The sequence below is a fragment of the Malaclemys terrapin genome, chromosome 8 (genome assembly GCF_027887155.1).
Source record: "Malaclemys terrapin pileata isolate rMalTer1 chromosome 8, rMalTer1.hap1, whole genome shotgun sequence".
Taxonomy (NCBI): Eukaryota; Metazoa; Chordata; order Testudines; family Emydidae; genus Malaclemys; species Malaclemys terrapin.
In genome coordinates this window covers 48,663,559-48,688,683 of record NC_071512.1, presented here as the reverse complement: position 1 = coordinate 48,688,683, position 25,125 = coordinate 48,663,559, and the positions used below count along the sequence as shown (strand labels likewise).

Genomic DNA, 25,125 nt, shown 5'->3' with positions numbered 1-25,125 from the left:
TGAAAATAGCCATGTGGCTGTTAGAGCGTGGGCAGTGGCTTGCGCTAGTCACCTGAGTACAGACCCTGGGGCAGGGGTGGGCTTCTCCTCAGGCAGCCAGCCCATGCTGCCAGCCCTGCTGCAACGTCCACAGTGCACTTTTTGGTGCACTCGCTCAAGCTGATCTAGCGTGCGTCTGTGTACCCGGGCTCAGTGGCACAATCCAGCCGCAGCGTCGACTCCCTGGGAGCATTCATGGGTTCAGCACGTGGGATTTCATAAAATGGATGGGACACTGGGACTTGATTCATCAAACAGGGACATGACTAGTTTTCAGGGACACACGTTCACTCTGCCGGTCTCTCTTGTGCCATGCTCTGCAAGTGCTCAGTATGGGCACTAGGTGTCAGTTTGGTCTCCTGTAGCAGGTCATTCATTCCACGTGCAGGGACTTTCAAGGGGGTGTCTTAACTTCATCCTGTGCGCTCTCCTCTGCCTTTGCCTCTCCATTGAGAAACTGCTGAGGGGTGTCTTCCGGACCCAATGTCTTGAGGGCCGTGTGCAACCCAAAGTTGAAGCTGGAGCACTGGCCTGGCACTGGAGCAAAGCGGAGTGGTGTGGTGTTTTCTTGCTGGCTTTTCTTCCCCAGGAGATGCTGCATTCTGGGAAAGCCAGAGCGCCTGGGTTACAGCATTTCCACCTGCCCCGGATACTGTCGGCTTCACTAGCCCTGCGTGGAGATATTGAATTTTGCTGAGAGGAGTGTGGTAGCTTCCTAGTGTGCTGGAGGAGGGAGAATGCAAATTACGTCACTGCTGCTGCCGGCGTATCCTGAGATTTCAAGGCGTTGTAGCACCTTGGCCTAGGGAGGGCAGATGCCTTTGATGGAGGCAAGAGTCCCGGGTCTTGGCTAACTGCTCAGATGGTTTCCCCCTCCCTATCATCACTTCTGTCTGCTTGGGATCAGCTGGTGACAGCTGCTCTTCATCCAGGGGCTGATCTCTGTCAAGCGCTGGGACGTCTGGGTGACGACATTGGTTCCATCTGCTGAGCGGAGCATCTATCCTCTCTTTCACCACCTAAATCGGGACACAGATCCAGACCCTGTGTTGCCCCATTCCCTCCTTCCCTTCCCCCAAATCCCAGTCCATTATTGCCAGCCTCAGCCATCACATACGTTGCCCTCCTGGCAAATGACACACACCACTGTCCTGGGTTTGATAAGCAATGGCCCTTGGGGAGCCTGGAGGGCAGGGTTTCTAACTGACCTGCCCAAGGAAAGGCAAAGAGATCCGCCCTGGGACAGGAAAACCCTCTCCCAAATCCAAGGTGGGCCAGAGAGTTTTCAGCCCTGCTCTTCCACAGTGGGAGGGGAGGCAAGGAAACTGTAGCACGTTGTTTAAGCACTGAACTTGTTACCGTGCGCAACCCAGCTCCATTGTTTTTCACGCAGCTGAGCCCACTCAGAGCAGGACTGAATCTGCCCCCGTGGCCTTCCCCATAAATCATTCCCTAGAATAAATCTAGGGAAACTGCCCCCATCTTTTCTTATGCAGAAGCCGCTGACTTTTGCTGAGTTTCTGTCTCCTAGGGCCCATAAACAAGAAAGCCCAAGAGTTCCCTTTAATTTCGCAGCTCACCTTTACATTGGGCCACTGGTGAGTAACTTAGGCTTTGTTCGAAAAAAGGGGAACTTAAATAACTTTTGTAACTGGAAATGTGTTTGGGGTTGGGGTGGAGCAGGGCGGGAGTCTTGGTTATTTTAATTCAATGAAGCCAGGTTGTGACATAGGACAAACCCAAAGCCATCGTCCTAATTGCTTTGGCCAACCTGAAAGGTAATAAACAAAGAGCAGTCAGTCATGAAGTGTTTCAAACCCTCCCATTTTCAATGGTATAAAGTGTTACAATTAACGGAAGGCAGGAGGGAATCTAGCTGTTTAAGATTTCAGTATGGCCAACCCCAGCCACATGATTCAGGCTCTAGGAAATCATGAGACTGGCTTAAAAATAATGTGATTTAAAAAAAAAAAAATCTGGGGTTCTTTTTCTTGGCCTCCTGGTTTCTGGGTCACGTTTGTGAGTTTTCACTGCAACCATGAGGACTGAAAACTTGCATTCTTTTAAAGTGAAATGAGCGATTCTCCCACGATCACGGGACTCCAGCAGCTGGGGCTCTAAGAACGCTACCAAATATTGCAAGGGCCGTGATAAAATCATGCGAGGGATTATTTTTAGCCTGACAATAACCTTTTAATGTCTGGCTGCGTAACACTTCCAGGGGAGTTTCTGCGTTGGCATTCACGCAGAGGTACAATGCTGCCTCACTGTGCATGGGTGAGCATATATGTGAGGAAGGTGGCTGGTGAATGATAATAGCCAGCATCATGGGTCTCCCTAGAGATACTCTTCCACTCCTGGACTCTTGGCTCTCCACTGGAGATATCCCCAATTCCATGGGGAAAGCCATTCTAGGGGGTAGACCATGACCCCATGGCTGCAGCTGAAGAACCCTCAGCTTCTCTCAAGCCCCTGGGTTTTTCCAACATATCTTAAGCACAGTGGAGTCAGGGAAGAAAGACCTTTTGAAAATCACAGCCTAATCACTCCCATCTGCTCAGTGCTGCTTCCCATAGCCGCCTGCCAGGATGCTCGCCTCCGACGCTAAGTGGCATATTATTTTCGATAACTTGCAATCATTTGCTGGAAATCTCCTCCTCCTTTAAAAGGTCCCCCTGGAAAGACGATTCGACAAAAACATAGGGCAGCCCACCCAGCTCAGGCTGACGTTTGAAGTCTTCATCTGTGTTACCGGAAGTACGACCTCGCTGTATTTCATGGTGGGTTTGGTCAAGATTCCGACCACTGGGACTCATTTTTACCCAAATGCTCTCCAAAATTAGAGCCAAAAAGGAGCTACTAGGTTCTTCTAGTTCAGGGGTAGGCAACCTATGGCACAGGTGCCGAAGGCGGCACGCGAGCTGATTTTCAGTGGCACTCACACTGCCCGGGTCCTGGCCACTGGTCCGGGGGGTTCTGGATTTTAATTTAATTTTAAATTAACCTTCTTAAACATCTTAAAAACCTTATTTACTTTACATACAACAATAGTTTAGTTATATATTATAGACTTATAGAAAGAGACCTTCTAAAAAGGTTAAAATCTATTACTGGCACACGAAACCTTAAATTAAAGTGAATAAACGAAGACTCGGCACATCACTTCTGAAAGGTTGCTGACCCCTGTTCTAGTTCATCTTCCCACCCTGCCAACCCACAATGGTTCCCTACAGTCTCTTCTCCAATGGTTCCATCACATCCCTTTGGAGACTATTACGCAGGCTAATAAACAACATTCTTCCTGATGTGCAACTTTACTTTTCCCTTAGCCCGATTTCAAGCTCTTCATCCTTCCAATTTACATCCAAAGACACTTTGCCAACTACATATAGGAATTACTTCACTGAAATGCAGCTGCCTCTGGGGTGCAATGTGGGAGCTCTTTTACCAACACTGTGCAACAGCTGAGGATAGGAAGCAAAGAAGAGTATTTTATCTAAACTACAAGGTTAATTATTCTACTGTGATTGGAATCTGACCAGGACATGTGAGCAAACAACACCCCTTCTCTTTCAAACAGCACCCTGCTGCCTTTAGGCATTCAGGGAAATTGGCATTCTGTCCCGTCGGAAAGATGGCAAGAACTTGGCAACTTGATCCTTTTTTCTGCATAATGGACCATGTCTCCCATCATTCTGCATCCCTTCTCTGCAGAGCACGCTCCTGAATGCAAGGTCTTCAGCATGTCAACCACCACCCCAGCTTGCTGCCTAGCTTTAACTGGATCCATTATGCTATCTTCCCCCCCTCCTCTCCCCCCCCCCTGCACAACTATGACTTTAAGGACTGAAAAGCAACATCTGAGGAGGAAAGAGATGTAAATATGGGAGGTGGAGGGGGCTACCTAGGAGTGTTTAAGAGCCAGCACTCAACAGCTGGATGGGATCACTCCACAGCTCCCTTCATGATGAGGCTCCCAAAGGAATTCAACGCTCAGCCAAGAGTTGTACTGCTGTGATTGGGGGATTGTGAGGATGGTAGGGAGTGAATGAGGGGATGAGAAGCAGCCCAAAGACCCTCTTGTAAGTTTCATCAGTGCTCCAATTTGTGCTCCTAAGAAGCAGACTTCTCCTCTTCTGTTTGATCAGTGCCCTTGCTGGTGTTTTGTCCATTGCTCTCGAAATGGGGGAGGCAGAGAGTCATGCAGCCTCCAGGTTGGAAAGAACTTGCTCATGATGCATCTTAGAGCATCTGGAATCCTAACACTTCCAGGACCGCCTGCCTGTTCAGGAACTCCTTTCAATTTTCACGCCTCTGTCCCAGGTCCCCACAGAGCAGGGCAGTTAAAGAACCAAGGGCTGAGGTCAGGCTTTGCCACGGAGCATCGCTCCATGGGGATCTGGCATCATGTCTATGTTGTGCGAGTCCATGATGACCTTATGCATATGTGATGTCACTGCCTGCTGATGCTGCGTTGGATGAAGGTACAAGTATAGGATCCAGATGATGTCCTCTCGCAGATGATGATGATAACCCCTGGCTCTGGATAGAGCAGGGAACCATTTCCTGAGTCGCATGTGTGTGCAATGCCGAAGCAGAAAATCCAAGCCTGAACCGCTGAACTAGACTTTCCCAGTGCAGCACGCACAGGCAAATCTCCAGAGTGGAAGGAGGTACCTGCTGAACTCATGAGTGTCCTGCCTGCCAGCAGGCCTGGGGAGCTGCTGTGTGACCAAGTGGGAAATGAGCAGAGGATATGATGCCCAGTGGGCCCAAGGCAGGAAGAAAGGAGAAGGGATGTGGGAGGATGCTGCTGTGATTGGATCGTGCCGCGGTTCCTGTAGAGCTCCGGCTGTGGATCCATTACTAATAGTGCTGTCTGTATCCCTAGCACCTCCATCAGTGACCCTCGGGCTCCGTTATGAGCAGCAGGCAGTGATCATTTGTCCCCATTTTAGAGCTGGGGAAATAGAGGCAGAGGTGAAGGGACTTTCCCACAGTGAGTCAGCGGTAGGGGCACTACTGTTGAGCTTTCAGCTCCCTGCTCTAGCCGTTAAACCACATTGCCTTCCCGAGCCATAGGTGCCTTATCAGCACTTGCCAAGGGGGCAGGGAGATGCCCATACTGCATCCTTGCATCTGTGGAGCAGGAGGCTCAGAACTGGGGCTGGGACAGACCTTCAAGGTCCGAGGAAAACTTCTGAAATACCAGGCCAGGAGAGAGGAGGAAGGTGGGAAATGAAGGGCGGAGGGAATGGGCCGAGGCTGCAGCCTGCGCAAAGGTGCGTAGCCCTGGAGAGCCACCCTCCGGCTCCATGCCCCAGGAAAGCAGCGAGAAGGCTCAGTGTGATGGGAATGGGAGAGTCATCTTGCTTCCCACGAGTGTTTCTGGCATGGCGCAAGATGCCTTGTGGGCACTTTCTGAGCCTCACCGATTGTTTTCGGGACTGCTACCTGCAACGCAGCTGACTTGCAGGTGGATTGTTGCATGCTGGGACCTGTCGTCTCTGGAGCTGGGACCTGCATATTAGCGATGCGGATGGTCATGGGGTGAGCTTTGCCCCCGGGTTGCATGTTGGTCACCCCCATGACCTGACAAAACCCTGGCTTTGTTACTTGAACACCACCTAGGGAGGAGCGTGTTGGTCGGTGGGGACCTGGTCCTGATCTCATTGTCCCACCCGATAACCTGACCCTGATAACGCTGAGGAATGTCCCCTCCATGATTGCACCCAGCCTGGGAGGTCAGAAATTAGCTGCAAAGGCATTTTGCAGCAGCCCAAATTGGGAGGAGGCGTGTGGTTTTTGTTTTGTTTGTTTGTTTATTTGGGCGAAAGCCGGTTCTTTGTGAAGGAAGAGCATCCTCTAGCGGCAGTCAGCGGAGCCGGCAGGTTTGTCAGGCTGTCAGTGGAGCAGCCAAGGACAAAATATTCTTTTTTCCCCCTAGTTCTTAGCCTGTATTTCTTTTCTATCATGAAGAGCAGCAAATTGAGTCTGCTGGGCTATTGGGTCTCCGCCTTGGGCCGTGGGAAGGGTGCCTCTGAGGACAGAGGAGAAATTAGGGAATGTCTGGTTTCTCTTCTAAGAAACGGGGGGAGGAGGGGTGCGGAGCGGAAGAAAATACTGTTCTGTCAAATTGGTTTTATTTTCACTTTGTTTTCCCCTTTCTCCCGGGACAACTGACAGCCTGGGAGAACGAAGGCCTTCCTTGACTATTCATAGGTGGCGTCCCCACGCACTGACCCCCTTGGCCCCATTCTTGGTTTCTGCAGCGCCCCCAACGAGGCAGCCAAAGACGGGGTGTGGTCGGTACCAGCTGCGAGGTGGTGGTGTCTGATGTGCTCCTATCTCCACCAAAATCAGTGGTGTTAAGGGCACTGGGGCTGAGAGCCCCTTGGTTCAAATGAATTCGTAACTGTCCAAAAGTTCATTAGTCTGTCACGGACACAGATGCCCTGGGCCAAATCCTCAGCTGATGTAAATTGACATAACTGTTATCTGCACTGATTTGTACCATCTGGGGGAGCTGATCCCATGGAAACCCTATAAAGGGATTTGCACTGAATGCTGCTAAATTCCCTCACCAATTTCCAAATTCTTTTTCCCACCTCCTGGGTATGGAAATCCACAGACTCCAATGCCCCAGCTTGGAGTGTGTCTCCGACTGTCAGGAATGGGTCCCTTGTCCCTTTAAACCCATTTCCAGCTGAGCAGGGGATGAACAGGAGAGAGGTAAAGGGCCAATCCGCTCAGCAGAGCCTTGATCATATGTGATAGTTGCTGGATTAGGTAACAGCTCTGCCGCTTGAAATTGGATCGTGGTGGATGAGTGTTAACATCTCGGGTGTCCTGGCAGAAGGTTCATTTGAGTCTTATACAGTGCTGGGAAGATAAAGGAGCTTTTAAATAATCATTTTGTCTCCTACTCACCAGAGCACAGACTTCAAGCAATAACTAGGTGGCATCAGGTCTGCTTAGACACATTGGCCTTTTCATTTATTTATTTAATAGTGTTATTCTACCTGGCTAGCCAAACAGGCACAATTGCTGCAGATCCCAGCACCTTCTCACCCAGCTGATTTTTGGATTCCACTCATTAAACATATATAATTATAATGTAATAGTAATATAATGTGTACTCGCACAAATATGCAGATGTAGATATAATAGAACACAATGTGTGTGTGTTTCACATTATACAGTGATATTACTAAGCACCTATATAGTGCTTTTTTTAAAAAAAACTTTACACACACACACAGACTAATTAATCACACATGCACTCCTGACTAGGCAGTGAGTTTTTATTATTAATATAGAAAATCTCTCTTTTGAAATCCTAATCACAAGTGTGTCTGGCTTGAAACCCTATTTTGTATTTGTTTTCACCTTTTATTTTTGTTTCAATTTGTCTTTTGAGTTTTGTTGGGAAGAACAGGAGATTATTCTCTGCCATTCATGTCAACTTCGTCTCCGTCCCATCTCCTGCCTCCTTTTCCTCCTTTTAAGTTCTGCCGTTTGCCTTTTCTCTTGTTTAGGATTAAGGATCACCAACCCCAAATCAACACACGTTTCATTGACAGTGCTCCACATCTGCTGTGATTTCCTTCCCCACTGTCTTTCCATCTCAGGAGATGTTTTGTTTTGTTTTTGTCCTGTCTGTCAGTTGGCTTGCTTTGTGCGTGTTAGTTATAGAATCTTTCTGTTGATTTTAGCAAAGCATCATATACCTTCACAGTAATACCTATGTAAGAGAGGTGGGGCCTGGGCCCAAAATTCTGGATCTCAACTCTTCTGAATTCTTGTCTCTTTGAAACTGGGATCCAGATGTAAATTTGATATCTTCAACCCATCTCTAGTATGTAAATTATAATTGTTAATTAGCAATTGTTTGTAATTTATTATTTTATTTTACTAACAAATTTACTTGCACATTTCAACCCTTTTCACTGACAAAATTTCAAACACAAAAGGGATGAAAAATACTAAAAAGGATTTGTGTCCAGAAAATTACGATTTCAAAGCCATTTGGGGGGTTTTAAGTTTCCTATTATTCATGTTCATTCTCAGCTGAGCCTTTTACTTAAAATTGGTTTCTATTAATAGTAATTGTATCATTCAGAAACTTATTCTAGATTAAGGAAAAATATGTTTCTTGTTATTTTCACTGGCTTGTTACGACTTTTTATTGGCAGCCAATTTTAGATTATTTTTTTAAACTGACAGTAAAACCATTTGCTGATGGTTGGCAGTGCAGATTACAGGGCTAGGAATAATGGGTCAGATTCATTTTAGACATAAGCAAGCATAGCTCCATTAAAATCAATGGATCATCACACAGCTATGCCATATAATATGTATATATTGCCCCACAGAATCTCTGTGGAAATTCAGTGCACTGATTCTTCCTATCTGTTATTAGCATCCGTGACTGTGTCCAGATTCTGTCTAAATGCAGCCGTTTCTTACCCTTCCCAGCAAGGCTTACAAAATTAAAATACAGTCTGTTTAAAAAAAAAAAGAAAAGGCGATTCAGCATCTTAAATTGCCCATTTCCCTCCGCCGCCCCATTTCTTCCCTCCACTTCAGCTGGAGTTTTCAGGCAGGCTGCTTGGTACATATTTACCATTTTACTACCCAGCTGCCCATTGGCAGAGTGCATACGCACACAAGGGTTTTGCAAACTCAGGCTGGGCCTCCACTTTTGCAAAGTGAGCCCAGAACAGTGGAGTGCTGTGTGGTTTTTGTTTTGTTTTGTTTTGTTTTGTTTTTTTTTTTTTGTTTTGCTGTAATTTTTATTTTTAATTTCAAAAAGCGAGAGAGTGATTTTAGGAAAACACTCAAAGAAAGAAAGTGATTTTAGATGTGTTTAAAGCATGAATTGAAGCTGTGAGAATACTAGAATATTCTCTCTTTGGCAAGTAATTTGTGAGAATATGGTTATTGCTGCTCTCTTGGCTTAGTACAGTTCAAGTAAGTCCCAAGAATGACAAAAATCCGTTTCCAAATAATAAAACTATTATTATTATTATTATTATTTATTTTCCTTTTGTCTTCCACCAGAGGATCTCCAAGCACATGTCAGTTAAGCCTTGTAAAACCCTCTTTTTTAAAGGCAGGGAAACTGAGGCACAAGTAGTTTAAGGTCCTGATCCTGCAATGAGCTCTGCACAGGGGTCCTGCTTGTTGCAGGATCAAGGCTGAGGGCTTCGTCCAGCTCCCACTGAAGTTTTATTGTAGACTTCGACGGGAGTAGGGTGAGGCCAGAAATGACTCATGCAAGATCACATGGGGAATGTGTGCAAGAGCTAAGAGCAGAAGCCAGGTTTCCAGACTTGCAGCCGTCTGCCTTATTCTCAGATCTGCCTTCTGTTTGTGATGCATTTCAGCACATTTTGGGGAAATCAAATCCTTGTGTCCTTTGTTTCAGTCATAAAAGATGAGAGAATTGGGAATCCTGCTCTGATTCTGTCTCCTGTTGTATTCTCTGTGTGTGCAACAGCCAATGCATCAGGTAAAGCAGGCTTGTATTTATTTGGGTTTGCACAGTTGCTGTTAGTGCCTCTAGTTTATCCGCTGTGCAGATCTGAGAACAAGATTTTGGTTCTTGTTAATTTTTCTTCTTTCGAGAACAAAGAGCAGAGCAATCATTTGGTCAGATTCTGGAGTCAGATGTGATCGCAGAACAATATATAGAAATCAACCCCGGGGAAAAGCCCTATGGATTGGAATATAATAGAGTGATTGCATTTCTGGACAGCACCTTGAACCCACCTATAGAATTCTAGTTTTTATAGCTCACTATTAAATTTCTGTTGGTTTTAGCCCTCTGGGATTTTTCCCTAAGGGAAGAAAAAGAAACCAATGTAACCAAGAGTTAATATTCGTTGAATGATTATTTCCACCGTGAATGAGCTAATATTTGTGCAGCTGTTTGGAAATACAAAGCCATGTTATTAATTAGTCTCGTGATTTCTAGTTTTTTATTTGCCTTTAAAAATATAATGCCCTTTAAAAGACAAAAACAAAACCTCTTCTTCTTCCCATTGTAATTGAGGAGCATGTGTAAACAGTCTGCAGCCCAGGCTGGTCATGTGGAGAATACGATGCCCCGAATAACTAAATGTCCCCTTGCATTGGCCTCACATCTACCTTCCCTGTCACAACCTCATGGGGGTGACCTGCAAAGGCTGCGGAAACAACCAGAACTGGCAAGAGCCCACGGGGCCAGCCAGACGCACACAGGACTCACGATCTATTTATTAAAGCGTCGTGTCTGCAGTGTTAACTGTCAGTGCACCGATGGGTTTCCCCTCCCCTGAAATGGGGGCTGCAGGTGCTGGCAAAGAACCGTCGGCAGGAAATGTGTCTGCAGCCCCTTGCCCCTTAGCCACCACGCTCTAAGCTCCAGCAGCGGCTCACCAGTGGAGATCTCTCTGCTGACCACAGCCGTGGGGCACGGTAGGGACTGCTCTCTCCCCGTTCTGTCTCCAGCTGGTGGCAGCTCTTGAGCCTTGGAAAGGATGGGCTCAATTGGGGCATTCGCCCTGGCACTTCTGCCACCAGTGGAGCCTGTCTGCAGGGTTTCTGTCCCACAAAACTTGGTTCAATCCTCAGTGCTGAGGTCTCTTTGCCATGCCCACTCTAAGGAGGGCTGGTGAAAGGAGTCTGGTTGACAGCCCTGGGGACAGGAGCCCTCTATTTACCCCCAGAGGAAGGGACAGCATGGGAAGTAGCAGTGCGAGCTGGGGCTGCCACCCATCCAGGTTTTTACCCGGACAGTCCGTTTTTTGGCTTCTGTGTCTGGGTGCCATTTAAGGTTGCCAGGTGCCTGGTTTTTGGAGACCTGGCAACCCTTAATCACACCCAAACCAAAAGCCTGGTTACCATGGGGTGGAGGAAGGCACTAGCTCGTTAACCCGCGCCAGCCCCTGCTCAGCCGAGGCTGCCTACTACCTGCAGGCAGGCTCCTTGAGATGATCCAGCGAGCAATGGAGGAAGGGGGCAGAGGAGCAACAGGGGTGGGGCTTGAGGGGGGAATAAGTGAAGTGGGGGCAGGGCTTGGGGGGGAAGAGGCGGAGAAGGGAGCAGGGCCTCTTGGGAAGAGGCAGGTTGGGGCCAGAGCCTCAATGGAAGAGGTGGAGAGGAGGTGGAGCCTTGGGAGACGAGGCAAGGCAGGGGGCTGGGCCTCGGGGGTCCAGTTACCAGACATTAGAAAGGTGGCAACCTAGTGCCAGCGTCTCCCAACATGCCCCACCCCACTCCAGAGGGAGCGCCACGGAGGTGAGAGCAGAGTCCGCGGCCCATCCAGGCTGAGACTCTCCCAGTGAGACTGTCACTAGGGGGCCGACCAGCGACAGTTGTGCTGTGGGCTCTGGCCACTGGGAACTGCTCCAGGCCCCAGCTCACTTCAGGCCAGGGCCAGTATAGAGTCATGAGCTGGTGATTGCATTGAGTCACTGCCAGCGGGCTGGGTTTGAACGGGTGAGCTAGAGGCGCACTAAGGATTTGCAAGCAAGGGCCAGGTCAGCATAAATGGAGCATAGCTCCATTGAAGTCGGGGGCCAGATCCCCAGCTAGTGTCAATCGGCACCGCTCCACCGACGTGGCTAGAGCTATGCCGAGTTACCTCATTGGAGAATCTGGCTGCTGAGCTGTTGCTATTGTTTGTGTTCATCCTCAGGGCATTGCTAATCGTTCCCTCCCTCCTCTGTCTCTTCTCACAGTTCTGAGTATCCGGGGAGCCCAGGAAGAGGAGCCCACAGACCCCCAACTGATGCGACTGGACAACATGCTGTTGGCAGAGGGCGTGGCAGGGCCTGAGAAAGGAGGAGGATCAGCGGCGGCTGCGGCCGCAGCAGCAGCATCCGGAGGGGCTGGCTCAGACAATTCCGTGGAGCATTCTGACTACAGAGCTAAACTCTCGCAGATCCGACAGATCTACCACACGGAGCTGGAGAAATATGAACAGGTAACAGGCTCATTCGCGGAGGCTAAGCAGAAGCTTCCCCCTCTCCCGGCCAAAGCAAAGGCAGGGTTTAAATGAAGCTCTGATCAAGGAAATAAACCCCTTCAAGGGATAATCTGCCTATCCAGCAGAGGGAAGATAATGCAACAGAAAATGGAGCCGATAAGAGAATCAATGTGTTACCTACACACAATTCTGTACGCCAAGCTAGCATGGCTGTGTGTATATGGGCTGGAGCGCTAGTGACATCTATTGTCAAGGTGGCATGAGCGTAGCTGTTACACACCCGTGTAGCTCAGAACTTCCTGAGACATCCACTGTTCAGGCTGAAATCCAACATGGGGAGCTGGTCAACATTTTTGCACAGTTTTTTTTTTTTTTCATTAGAAGAAAAAAAACTATTTTTATTATTATTAATTTGTTATTTATTTATTCATTTGCAAAAAATTGTTGGTGTCAAAAACAATCTGGGGTTTGGTTTGTTTCTTTTGCAAAATTTTCCATGATGCATTGTTTTAATCCATGTTTTGTTATCAAAATAGTGTCAGCATTTGAATCAGAATCATTCAAGAAATGCTTTGTTTACTGAAAAGCCCATTTTCAGGAAGAAAACCTGGCTTTTTACCTAAGGATTTTGATCAAAATTTTGATAAATTCATTGAAAGCAACCCTGGAAAACTTTGTGACGAAGGCAAACTGAGTCATTTCAAACTCTGGGATTTTTTTTTTGCAAACTCATTCTGCCACTTTTCAACCAGCTCCTATGACAGGCTTTATAGGTATGGAGAGATACCTATCTCATAGAACTGGAAGGGACCCTGAACGGTCATTAAGTCCAGCCCCCTGCCTTCACTAGCAGGACCAAATACTGATTTTGCCCCAGATCCCTAAGTGGCCCCCTCAAGGATTGAACTCTCAACCCTGGGTTTAGCAGGCCAATGCTCAAACCACTGAACTATCCCTCCCCCAAGCTTGGGTTAAGGGGATTGTTTGGTTTTTAAGCTTGACCAAAAAATATTCACCCCCTCTTAGGAGTAAAAGGAAAGAAGGCGGCTGGTCCAGTGGTTAGGGGCTTAGCTTGGGCCTCAGAAGACCCAGGTTCAATTATCTGTTCTACTAATGACTCACAGCACCCCTGCGCAGGGCTTGCCTGATTACCCTCCTCCCCCGGCCATGCAGGGCTTGCCTGATCCACCTGGCGTTGTGCCGGAGTCTGATTAGTGGATAAAGACTTGGGCAGTGAATCCCTGCCATACAACTTCCTGTCCTTCTGCTGAGGTGGCTGTGGGGAGCTGTTGACAGGGGAGCCATGAGTCCGAGTTGGGGCAGAGGACCTGAAACTCGGACATCAAAGCCTGCTGGCCAGGTCCCCTGGCTGTCTGGCCTTTTCAGAATGTCTCCCAAGACCTCTGGATACTGGGGTCTGCCGTAATGTCACTATCATGACTTTCCATCTGCAAAGAGCCCTGACATTGTTCCACCTTTGCTCTCGAAACGGCATGGAAAGGGATAGTGATAAGGGCACCTTGGCCAGGACTGTCTTGATCTTCCCTGCTGCGTCCTGGGTCCCACCAAGCTGCCATCTCTCTGGGCCAGAGAATCAGAACAGCTTTCCCTCTCCAGTTCCTCCCTCGGGATCAGGGGCAGAGCTCAGGCAGCCCTTTCCAGAGATCCTCAGGCTGCCGGCACTAGTGGCCGTAGAGAATTCAGCCCAGTTCAAGATGGTGCAGCAGGTGATTGGATCCATCTGCAGCCTGTCAATGGCAGTGCCCTACACACCCTGTGGGAGTGCAGAGAGAGGTGACAAGCCCCAAGGGGATGCTGGAAGGGCCGTCAGAGGACCTACTGAGTGTCCCCCCAAGGAGACCGTAAGTTGAGAGGATCCAGGGCTTTTGTGGGGGAGAATTGTGAGGCCTGCTGAGAGGTTTCCACGTTTAGACAGGACTTGGAGAAGCAGCTGCGCTTTAGGCAGGCTAGTGCGGCTGCTCAGCTCCAAATGCTTTGATTTCTTCTCTTGACGGCTGAATGTGGTTTGTGACCATTGCATCCTGACCACATCAGTTTGCGCTAACCTGATTCATGCACCTGGGTGGTCTCGTGAGCCTAAGGTGCGGGGTAGATGTCCCTTCCAGGTCACAGCTGTCCTGCCGGCAGGGAAGCTGGCCCCAGGACACAGGAGCTAACTGGGACAGGTCCAGTGTCTGGCTTCACCTCAGGGACCTGATGTTGCTGTGACTCGACACAGCTTTTCCCTGCAGTTTTGTCTATAACAGGGGTAGGCAACCTATGGCACACGTGCCGAAGGCGGCACACGAACTGATCTTTAGTGGCACTCACACTGCCTGGGTCCTGGCCACCGGTCCAGGGGGCTCTGCATTTTAATTTAATCTTAAATGAAGCTTCTTAAACATTTTAAAAACCTTATTTACTTTACATACAACAATAGTTTAGTTATATATTATAGACTTATAGAAAGAGACCTTCTAAAAACGTTAAAATGTATTACTGGCAAACGAAACCTTAAATTAGGGTGAATAAATGAAGACTCGGCACACCACTTCTGAAAGGTTGCCGACCCCTGGTCTATAATGTTCTTTTGCTTGTGAAGATGAGGCAGGCTGAAACTACTTGGAGTCTGTAAGCACGGGGCTGGCTCTTTCAGCACCTAGGTAAACAGCCAGGAGGGGGTATAGCAGACCTCTCAGATGAGAGAGGTTTCCTCATGACTTATGTGGATTGTAAAGGGGCCAGTGGTTCTGCTGTACAGTCACCTTCACAAGGGCTCTGACCAACTAGCTGTATCTACTGGGTAGTTAGCTACAGTTGATGTCTTTAGAGCATCATGGGATGATGGGACAGCAAGGGGAATGGAGGATCCACACTCCATTAAGAACAGAAGGGGAGAAGCAATTGAAATGATGTCTTCAACTCAGGGGATTGAACCCAAACCCTTGGGTTCTCCCGTATAAATGTCAGTCTGTGAAAGGGCGAGGGGCTGTTTTACACCATATACAGGCTGTGCCCCAGGTTACCCTCCTAAGGAAGACACAGTCCGAGCGTACACAAGCTCAGAAAGAAGGGAACTGCAGAGTTCTCCTCTGAGAACACCTTCCCCATCCTGGTGAGGCCTCAGCTGGAATAGTGTGTCCAGCTCTGGGCGCCAAACTTGAGGAAAGATGTGGACACGGTGGAGGGAGTCCAGAGGAGAGCAACAAAAATGATCAAAGGGTTCGAAACCCTGACCCGTGAGGAAGGTTAAAAAGACTGGCCCTGTTTATTCTTGAGAAAAGAAGACTATGGGGGGACCCTAGAACAGTCTTCAAATGTGTTAAGGGCTGTTATAGAGAGAATGGGGATCAATTGTTCTCCATATCCACTGCAGGTAGGATAAAAAGGAATGGGCTTCATCTGCGGCAAGGGAGATTCAGGTTAGATAGTAGGTACCAGGTTTCTGTCTCTAAGGGGAGTTAAGCTCCGGAACAGGCTTGCAAGGGAAGCTGTAAAATCCTTGTCACTGGAGGTTTTTAAGAGCAGGCTGGACACACACCTGTCAGGGATGGTCTAGGTAGACTTGGTCCTGCCTCAGTGCTGAAGGCTGGACCTGATGACCTCTCAAGGGCCCTTCCAGCCTGACATTTCTACAGTTCTGTGAATCAGGTGATTGTCACAGTAGCAGCCTCCCCTTCACAGCATCTCCCGAGTGCTGGAGAGTTCTGGCTTTTGGGGCAGTTGCTCCAAGACTACCCTTATGATTTACAAGGCCCAGCAAGAGCAGGGCCCCAGGTGCCACAAGGGCAGTGAGCTACCCCGTTCAGATGGGTCTGGGGAGAGAGAGTAGCAACTTGCCCCGTGTGAAGCGGGGGCACTGCTCTGGGTGCGTTGTGTGGCTGTCCGGGGGCCCCAAGGTGTGAGGCCCAGCCAGGCCAGCCCTGCTTTCAGCACAGAGCAGTGAAGTTCTTGAGCAACTCGTTGCTTTTCCTCTTCATCTTTGCAGGTCGCCTCCCTTTCAGAGCCGGGCTGTCATCTGTGTTGCTAAGTGGTTTGCTTTCCCTCTGGCCCAGCAGCCCCTGGCTGCACGGACCTGCCAGCATCCAACATCTGATGCAGCAGACTGAGAAAATGTATTAAAAACAAACATCCCCCGTGGGCATGAGAGGAGCGGGGGACCACGGGTGGTGGGAGCAGGCGCAGTGGGGCGGTGCTGTGCCGTCAGCACACTAATTCCAGTGATTACCTGCTTGCCCTTTCATGTCAGGGCGCCTGTCTCGCGCTGCCTGCGCTGCTTTAATTATTATCATTATTGACTTGTTATTGGATGTGCTGGAAACCTGCAGCACTGTGTCACCTCAGTGCTCGCAGCCACTTGATGTGGGTCGTTTGGTGGGCTCTGACTCCGCCCCCTCTCTCTGGGACCTGCATGCCTGCAGAACTAACCGTTCCCCCTGTCGGCAGCCCAAGGTGCATTTGAGCCACCAGCAGCTGCTGCTTCCCACACTTGCTTCTGGCCCACTCCCACCATCCTGACCTTTGGCACCTCTCTCCCCACGCCTGAGGGGCAAGCGCTCCGAGACCTGGGACCATCCATAAGTAACATCTGTAGCACACACAGAGTTAGGACAGGCCACCTCACGTGCATCATAACAGCAGCTGATCCTGGGTGGGCTTAAATCAAGAAGGAGTTGACAGCTCCCAGGCATCCCATTGCACAGCAGACCACATGCATTATGGGAGAGCTGGTCTCATGAGGCACTGGGTACTTCAGCAGGATCACAGGCCAGTATACTCAGATTGTTGGCCTCCCTGCGAATGGAAGGAGGAGGGATACCAGACTGGTCGAGATGTTGGTCTGATCCAGTATGTCAGGGATGACGGGACCAGTACGGCTACCAGATCGAAAGGACCGTGGTTCTGATCTGATGTGACAAATCCTATATTTTTCTGGCTCCTCCAGCCAACCCCAAAGCAAAAGTAATAGGAGGTAAGGTTTTTTTTCAGCCTTTGTCCCAAACAAAAGGCTTTATGCAGCCCAGCTCTTCCCATTCCCTCAGCACCAAGGAAACAGCATCAATTCCTCCTCGCCTGCTCAGTTTGGGTTCGGCAGCCTACCCCAAAAGCCCGTTCTCTGCAAAGCAGGAGAGAAAACTTTTTCCTTTCCTTATGGAGAGCCAGCCTAGCCTGGCCTCCTCGTTCCCTATATCTCTGTCCTAATGACCCCCAATGGAAGATTCTTCCTTAGGCCTTCAGAGTGGGATAGTTCTTCTCCCTTTCCCCCGCTGCAGCTTTGAACCCCTTCCCCCCTAGGTGTGCACAGTCCTACACCCATTCCCAGGCCTGGTGTGAGGATCAGCAGTAATAGTAATTAACATTTACAGAACTCTTGCATCTTCAAAGTGAAGTACCTATATGTGTTAATCGGGGCCTGTTCTAAAGATTAGAGAGAAGGGTTTGGGCCAGATATGGATTATATGGCTTCCCACCTTCATAGTGTCTGAGCACCTACTGTATTTATCCTCACAACACCGCTGCGAGGTAGGGAAGTGCTATTAACTCTGTTACAGATGGGGAAACCGAGGCACAGAGCAACTAACTGATTTGCCTGAGGCCACACAGGGAGCCTGTGGCAGAAGAGATACTTGAACCCAGGTCTCCAGAGTCCCAGACTAACACCCAACCCACTGGACCATCCTTCCTTTCTGAGCCCTCTTAAAGCTCCTAAGGCCTCTGCCCAACCATCCGTTCTGTTCTGGATTCTGTGCAGTGACTCCCCATCGCTGTCTCAGATACTGGCTGTGCAGTTTATTGCTGGATGTTTTTCTCCTGTTTTTCACTTAATCTGTTTCCCTGGCGGGCAGCCCATCACCAGACAGATACAGGGGAATGGGAGGGAGCTGAGGAAAGGGCAGCCACATAGATCCAGGGGCAGGAGGGCTCCTAAACTGAAGAAGGGTTAAAAGCTGACCGTGTGCAGCCATGATGAAGGGAAGGCCCTACTGTGACTGTCTGCCGCTGGCAGAAGGATGGGAGCACTCAGGAAGGAGAGGGCTTGGTTAGAGTGATCCAAGGAGGACCCAGGGTTCCGGGATGGAAGCGAGCAGAGGACAATGGCGGTTAAGCAGCAGGGAGATGGTGTAGAGGTGAGAGACTGTTATAGTCCTCTTAAGGTGGAAGCTCCACTACTTGGGTCATTTTTAAATCCTAGACTGGACAAAACACTAAAAAAAAAAAAATAAGGGAATAATCCCGCACAAGCTGGCGAGTGGACGAGGGGCCTGATCCAAAGCCCATTGAAATCAGTGAGAGTCTTTCCCTCAAGTTCTCAATGGGCTGTGAATCAAACTCTAAATGACCCAACAGGTCCTCTCCATCTGGCCGCTAGGGATACTCTGAAGGGTTGGGCCCAGTTTCGTCTCCTCCATGCCACATTTTAAGGCTCTTTCCTTTAGAAACCCTCACCACTCCCTCAGGGCTGAAGTTGCAGGCAGCTTGATCCCCACGGTGGAAAGGGGAAGTGGTCCGACACTATGGAAATGGGTGCGGTGTCAGGTTGCGGCTGGGTGGTTAGATCTCGTTAGCTGGTTGCTGTGCTGCTCCGTGGGGGCCCTGGGCTGGTGTCCTTATCTGGCTGTGCTGGCACCATATAGTCTTGAACACGGCCGAATGACCCTCCGATCCCGGGGTTTCTTTTGTTTTTCTTGCCGTCCCAGGCGTGCAACGAATTCACCACCCACGTGATGAACCTCCTGCGCGAGCAGAGCCGGACCCGGCCCATCTCACCAAAGGAGATCGAGCGGATGGTCAGCATCATCCACCGCAAATTCAGCTCCATCCAGATGCAGCTCAAGCAGAGCACGTGCGAAGCCGTCATGATCCTGCGCTCCCGATTTCTAGATGCGCGGTTAGTTCTCCCATCTCCCGCCTGAGAGAAAGTGCTTTGGCAGGGGTGGGAAGGGGGGGTTTCTCATCTCTCATGTTGGCCTTTAGACAGAGCAGACACTGCAAAGATCTGTTCTGGTCTGGCAGAGGTGGGACAACCAATGGATCTGATCCAGTATGAAGGCAAGGGACCAGAACAGACGGGCTAATGTGGTTTGAGATGCAAGTGGATCAAATCCCCAGCCCACCCTGACTACCCTGTCATGCAGTCTCCTTCACCAGCCCGCCTGGGGACCAACCTTCTAATCAGGGCACTGGCCGGGGGGAGGCAGATCAGAGGCCAGGTGGGTCCATAGCTTCCCTCGCAAAGTGTTGCAAAGTTTGAGTAGAGGAGGTTTGCAAAGTACTTTGCAATGGAGAGGCAAGAGGCACCATGGAACTGCAAAATATGATTCCCACCCCCAGAGCGCTTTCCCTCTTTCTGGAGCCTTGGCCCTGATTCTGTTCCATTTTCTCCTTGCCAAGGCGGAAGAGACGAAACTTCAACAAGCAGGCTACGGAAATCCTGAATGAGTATTTCTATTCCCATCTCAGCAACCCTTACCCTAGTGAGGAAGCCAAAGAAGAGCTAGCCAAGAAGTGCGGCATCACAGTCTCACAGGTAAGGGGACGGGCAAAGGGAGTGGCACCAAAATAACGGCCTCGTGTTTTTCCATCAGGGCACAAATAACCAGGCAAGCGTCTCTTTACTGATCTCTACAGCGGTGGTGGGTGAATTGCGGGTTGAGTGCTAGATTGGTAGCAAGAGAATAATTGGAGGCTGCATGGAACAATGGGGAACAAGGCCCATTGAGGAAGAAGGGTGGATTGGGAGGGGAAGTATTAAGGCAATCACCTGGAAGGGATGGAGATGGACATGGCAGGGGCTGGCTGGGACATTGCAGAGTAGAGTCAATGTGGAATTTAAGCAGTAGAGGTTGAGGGGTGCATGCCGGGGGGGCAAAGTGAGAGCTGAGCAAGGTGACCAAGAGATTTCTGGGGCAAGTGCTATGTTTGGCCAGTGCCTGGCCGCACAAGCTACTGAACAACCAACAAACACATGTGGGGCTTGGCAGGGGTTTACTTGCTGGAGCTGTGTGAGCAAGGATCAGGAAGGAGGCCGTGGCTAGAGTGGGGTTTCTGGTGTGAGGGTCTCATGGCTGCGGATGCAGGGTTGTTTCTTTCCATCTAAAGGCATAGAGGGTAATTACTCTTGTATTTGCTGAATGCAATGCCTCTCTCATCTGCTGCCACATGCAATTTTTGTATGGAAACAGGATATTCACTAGCTACACCCCAAGGTGTGCCCATGTAATTAAAGGGGCAGGTGAATAGCCTCTGTGCCCCTGGAGCGTATAGCATTGACCGGCATGCTGATGCAAGGCTTGAGCAGACCAGTTGAGTGCCTAATTTGCAACCGCCACGTTCTTGATTGTCAATTATTCTCAGCCCCTTCCTTCCCTCCATCCCGTCCCTGTTCATCCTACTGCATTTGGCTGCCAGAGGCTGAAAAGTCTGGAACCAATCACCATGCCCTCTTGTATTCTTGCCCACAGCCAATTCACATGCTTTCCGGGAGTCAGCCATCTTGTGCTCCCTCATGTTCACAGACAGGTTTGTGGTGTCATTTGGGTCACACGTTCACATGAAGATGACAACAGTAACTGGGGCCAGATCCCCACCCAGAGTAGCTGTTCAGTTTCTCTGGAAGGAACATCATCAAACTGGAGACTGTAGTCATCTGTAATCCTGAGGGAATCTTGCTAATTGCTCCTTAAATGCTCATGTAGTGACCTCCAATCAACAACCATATCATCTACAGTAGAAGACCCAAATGACCATCAGTCCATCCCAAGGTTACACATGGGAAATGGGGCACGCTGGTTCTAATAAACCAAGCACTGTCCTGGTGTTTCATCCTGAACTTTGAATTGACCCTGGATGTTTTTATGGGATCCAACAAAGTTCCATTAACTTCTTTGTAATTTGCATGCCATCTCTGCACTCCCTAGTGCCTGGAGCAGAAAGAGCCAATTTCCAGGAGAAATACTGTTCTTGTGATCTTTCTGAGCAAACTGAAATAAGGAAACATTGCTGCTCTCCTAAGGATTTCCATCCCCACATGCTCTAATAAATTTGTTAGTCTCTAAGGTGCCACAAGTACTCCTGTTCTTCATCCCCACATGGTTTTTCAGGCCAAAGCGGTACAGATAAGTTGAGTGCTTATCCGCACCAGGTGAATGGAATACCACTTTGGAAACTACGTGAAGTCACATAATCTCCCTGCACTGTAACTGCCTCAGTTCATGCTGCCTTGGTCTGTGCTCCTCTCAGTTCTCGCAAAGCAAACACAATTGCCTTAGCTCCTAAGTTCATAGATTGTAAAACCAGAAAGGACCATTGTGATCATCTAGTCTGACCTCCTGCGTGACTGGGCTGAACCTCACCCAGTGATTTCTGCATCAAGCCCTTATCTTCTGAGTGAGCTCTTTTAGCAAGACATCCCATTTCCGTAACTTCAATGTCAGGCCTCAAAAGAAAACCTGGATCTTGCTGAAAGGGGTGTCAGTGAACCAATCATTGGCTCTCTTCCCTCTGACTCAGAAGGGGAAGCGTTCCTGACAGCTGGAGGTTATTAAAGGTGCTGTGCAGTGACCCTTTTTGCAAGAGTTGGGCTGTTAACTCCCATCTCATGGCCAATTTATAATCTCAGTAGTTAAATTCTGTCTCCTGAAATTCACCCCTCAGTCTCAGCTGGATACGCTTTTCCCTTCCAGTGCAGTGTTACTGTGCATTGTTAAATAGCTGCTGCCGTCCCCTCCGGAGGTAGCCTCATTGCAATGGTGTGCCAGGAGATTCCTGTGCAAAGGTTATCAAGCACTGGGATCCCTGCAGATGGAAGGCATCGTAGAAAACAGGAGGGATTATTTTTCTGTTTTCCATGCAGTGAAACAAGCAGCAGTTTTTCAGTGAGTGCAAAACACTAGCTGGATACCAATGACCGATATCCAGCATTTAGAATGGGACAAACGTCTCAGCTGTATCTCCGTAATCCTAATTCAGAGTAACAACCTAAGGGACAGGACTAGCCTACAGAAGACTGGCTAACTGGTCTAGGAGGTGACATACCAAAGTAGATGGAATATTGGACTTTTCCAGTAATGGGTTTATGCATATAGGCAGGATACCAGATTAGATGGGCCACAGATCTGATCTGGTTAACATAAAATAGGATTCCTGGCTAGATGGATCAATAGCTTGAACTGATGTACTCAGAAGGCAGGGTGCCAACGCAGATGGACTTGTCTGGGGAAATCCTGTACAAGAGGGCCAAGGTTTCGAAAAGTGAGGCCAAGATGTTCAATAGTGATGAGTGATTTTGGGTTTCCAACTAGAAGGTTCACTAGAAGGACCTTTCTCGAGGGCACTTGATTTTCAGAGGGTGGTGCTTATCACTTTCTGAACAGTGGCCTATCCCCACTCCCGTTCACCCCATAGTTAAACATAACTATGCCTGATTCATGAGGGCAGATAGGTCCCAAAAGATTGCTGAGAGCAAGTACAGGAGAAGGCACGTGGGGGCCTGTCTGTGTCTGTCTAGTCCGGCTTATTGAAGCACTTCTGTTCCCGGGAAGCTGAGGGGCGCTCCACCAATGCCAACAAATATGGCATGGCAGGGAGAGTGCTCCAGGCCAGAGGGAGAGGGATTATTTTGGGGGCATACTGAGAGGACGGTCTGGCCATGCTCACTGAGCTTCCAGAAACAAGCTCCCATAAAAGGGGAGCTTACAGCTGACCCTAGCAGCTCTGTGTCTGTTGACCCTGCTGTTGGGACTTGATACGGATGAGCCACCCCACGTCGATTAAATCAGAAGCCTCCTATCACCATCCTCAGACCTTCAACCCCAAACCAGGAACCTCTCCTGAGATGAGAACAAATTCAACCAACTTTCCCTCCGTCCCAAGCTCCCGTTATTCCTGCCATGGCTTCCGCACTCTTGGGCTCCATCTGGAAGTGGAAGCACCAAAATGCCAAGAGTCCCAGCTCCATGGCATGCAATTGGAAGGAAAAGGAAGTCCAGAACTCTAGAAGAGAGCCTGCTCTCCAGAGAGTTCAGGCTCAAGATTGTAGACCCAAATTGCTCAGACCTTTCCTGAATCTTTTAACTATGCAGATAAGTCTCAATATACACATCCATGAGGATTGCACCCTGCAACCTTCACAGTGATCCATTAAAGATCTGGAAATAGGGAATGTCATTGATATAAGGGGAAGAGGACATGTCTGATTAGGTCCCCATCCTCTTTTGGTAGCACAACCGGTGGTAAATCCAGTGACAAAGACACCATGTCAATGGACTTTCAGCCTTCAAAAAACAGAGTCTGGTTTCATTCCAGCCCTGTTTTGAACAGTCCTTTGGGAACCTACTGATTTTTGCCACGACTGACCTTTCTCTAAAAACAGAGGGAGAACTCCAGATAAAACCCAGAAGACACCCAAAACTCAAGCCCAAATCTTTCCAATATTTTAAAAAGTTCTGTGCCGGTTTCAGTTCCATATCTGTGGTTACCCTTAGTGCTGGTTTCATAGATGGCACCAGAAGGGAAGTCGAGAGATCTGGGTACTGTTTCCAGCATTACCACTGACTTGTGGTATGACATCTTTCTCTGCTGCAGGTTTTCCCTTTTGTCCAATGAGAATGATACTTGCCTGCTTTTATAAAGTGCTTTGAGGTTGATGGGTGCAACACACAGTGTAAGTGAGGAGAGAGTCTATTGTTAATAATGCTGCCTGGTTCCAAATGGGACTGCACGTGCCAGTTTTGAGACACACCAGAAAGTATCAGAAACTTTCAGAGAGTTTGTTTTACTGAGAAATGCAGCCCAATTTTGCCAACTCAAGAACTTCGTATATTTCAGATGAACATCCAGACTCTAAACTTTCAGGTGCTTATCCAGACCTTTTGGGGGTTGCCCACCACAAATCTTTATGCAATTGACTCAAAGCTACGTTCTTTAAAATCCTCAATGGAGACTAATTGCAATTAATCAATTAGAGCCTAGCTGTTAATATCTCTCCATGGTGCTCTCTGAGACTGATTCATTGCATGGGGCCAGATCTTTCACTGATGTCGACATCAATGGAGCTCCACCAATTTATGCCAGCCACTGATCTGGGCCATAGTTTTCCATTTCTTTAATTACTTCTGAAGAAGTTCAGTCTGTATTTATAAATCCTATTTCAGCCAGTCTCATTCTGAAAATCTGTAGACTGTCGAGGCGCCATGCATGCAGCAGACTCTGCAAAGTTCTGTTGAAACACCTCCATTGATGGCTGCCCTTGCAAACTTTCCCACCTCTGCATCTGGGTTGGGGATGCATGATCTGAGTTGACAGCTTGGGATTGCGACCACCTGGCAGTGTCATGAAATGGGGCACCGATTGAAATCCGAACCAAAAGAAGCGGACAGCAAAGCCCCTGACAATCCCATTTTCTGTCACCTTCCATTGGAAGCCTGGTCTACACACAGAAGTTGCACCAGTTTATTAACTGATGCAAGCTCAATTGGTATAAACCAGGTTTAAATTGGACTAAGAGTGTCCATACAGGTTTTGCCCTGATTTAGCTAAACCTTGAGTTATATTGGTAAAACTGTGTGTGTGGACCAGACCAGAGTAACCAATGCAGCAGCTGTACCTGTAAATTATTCTGGAACGTGCTCCAAAAAGCAGCACATGCTACTGTGATGGAGAGAGCATTAAACCAGGGTGTGTTTGAGTGTGTGTCTGGGGGGGAATCATAGCTTCCTAGTGCATGGGACTGGCATTCTCATGAAAGGGACACCGACGGCTTAGTTTTAGGCACAAGGTTTCATTTTGTTTAGAGGAGCCAGGCACTGGAGTTTACACAATCAAATCAGAACAGAAGAGTTTCCTGGGTACCTAGATCATTCAGCTGAAATGGTTTATTTAAAAAATGAAAATCTTTCTCTTCAGTGCAGGGACCCTGAACCCAGCAGCCTTGAGAACCAGGAAGTGAAACTGACCAGGCTAGTTTGGCTGACCCAAGCTTGAGTGGAAATCAAATTAGATTTTTAAAATCCTAACACATTTAATAATGGTCTCGGGGGGGAGTATTCAAAGGCACAAGCGGGAGCTAGGCTCCCATTAAAAGACAGCTCCTGGAGTCCTGTGATTACGGGAGA

General features: G+C 48.8%; 1 protein-coding gene across 3 annotated transcripts in view; it reads left to right on the top strand.

The window, feature by feature from the left end:
• The window catches only part of PBX1 (PBX homeobox 1), a 247,062-nt gene that overhangs the window by 184,452 nt on the left and 37,485 nt on the right, over positions 1 to 25,125 (top strand). For all 3 annotated transcript variants that reach the window (XM_054037024.1, XM_054037023.1, XM_054037025.1), the window contains exons 3-5: positions 11,766 to 12,010; positions 18,712 to 18,902; positions 19,406 to 19,541. In XM_054037024.1, coding sequence (XP_053892999.1) covers positions 11,766 to 12,010; positions 18,712 to 18,902; positions 19,406 to 19,541 — 572 coding nt within the window. The remainder of the gene's footprint in view (positions 1 to 11,765; positions 12,011 to 18,711; positions 18,903 to 19,405; positions 19,542 to 25,125) is intronic.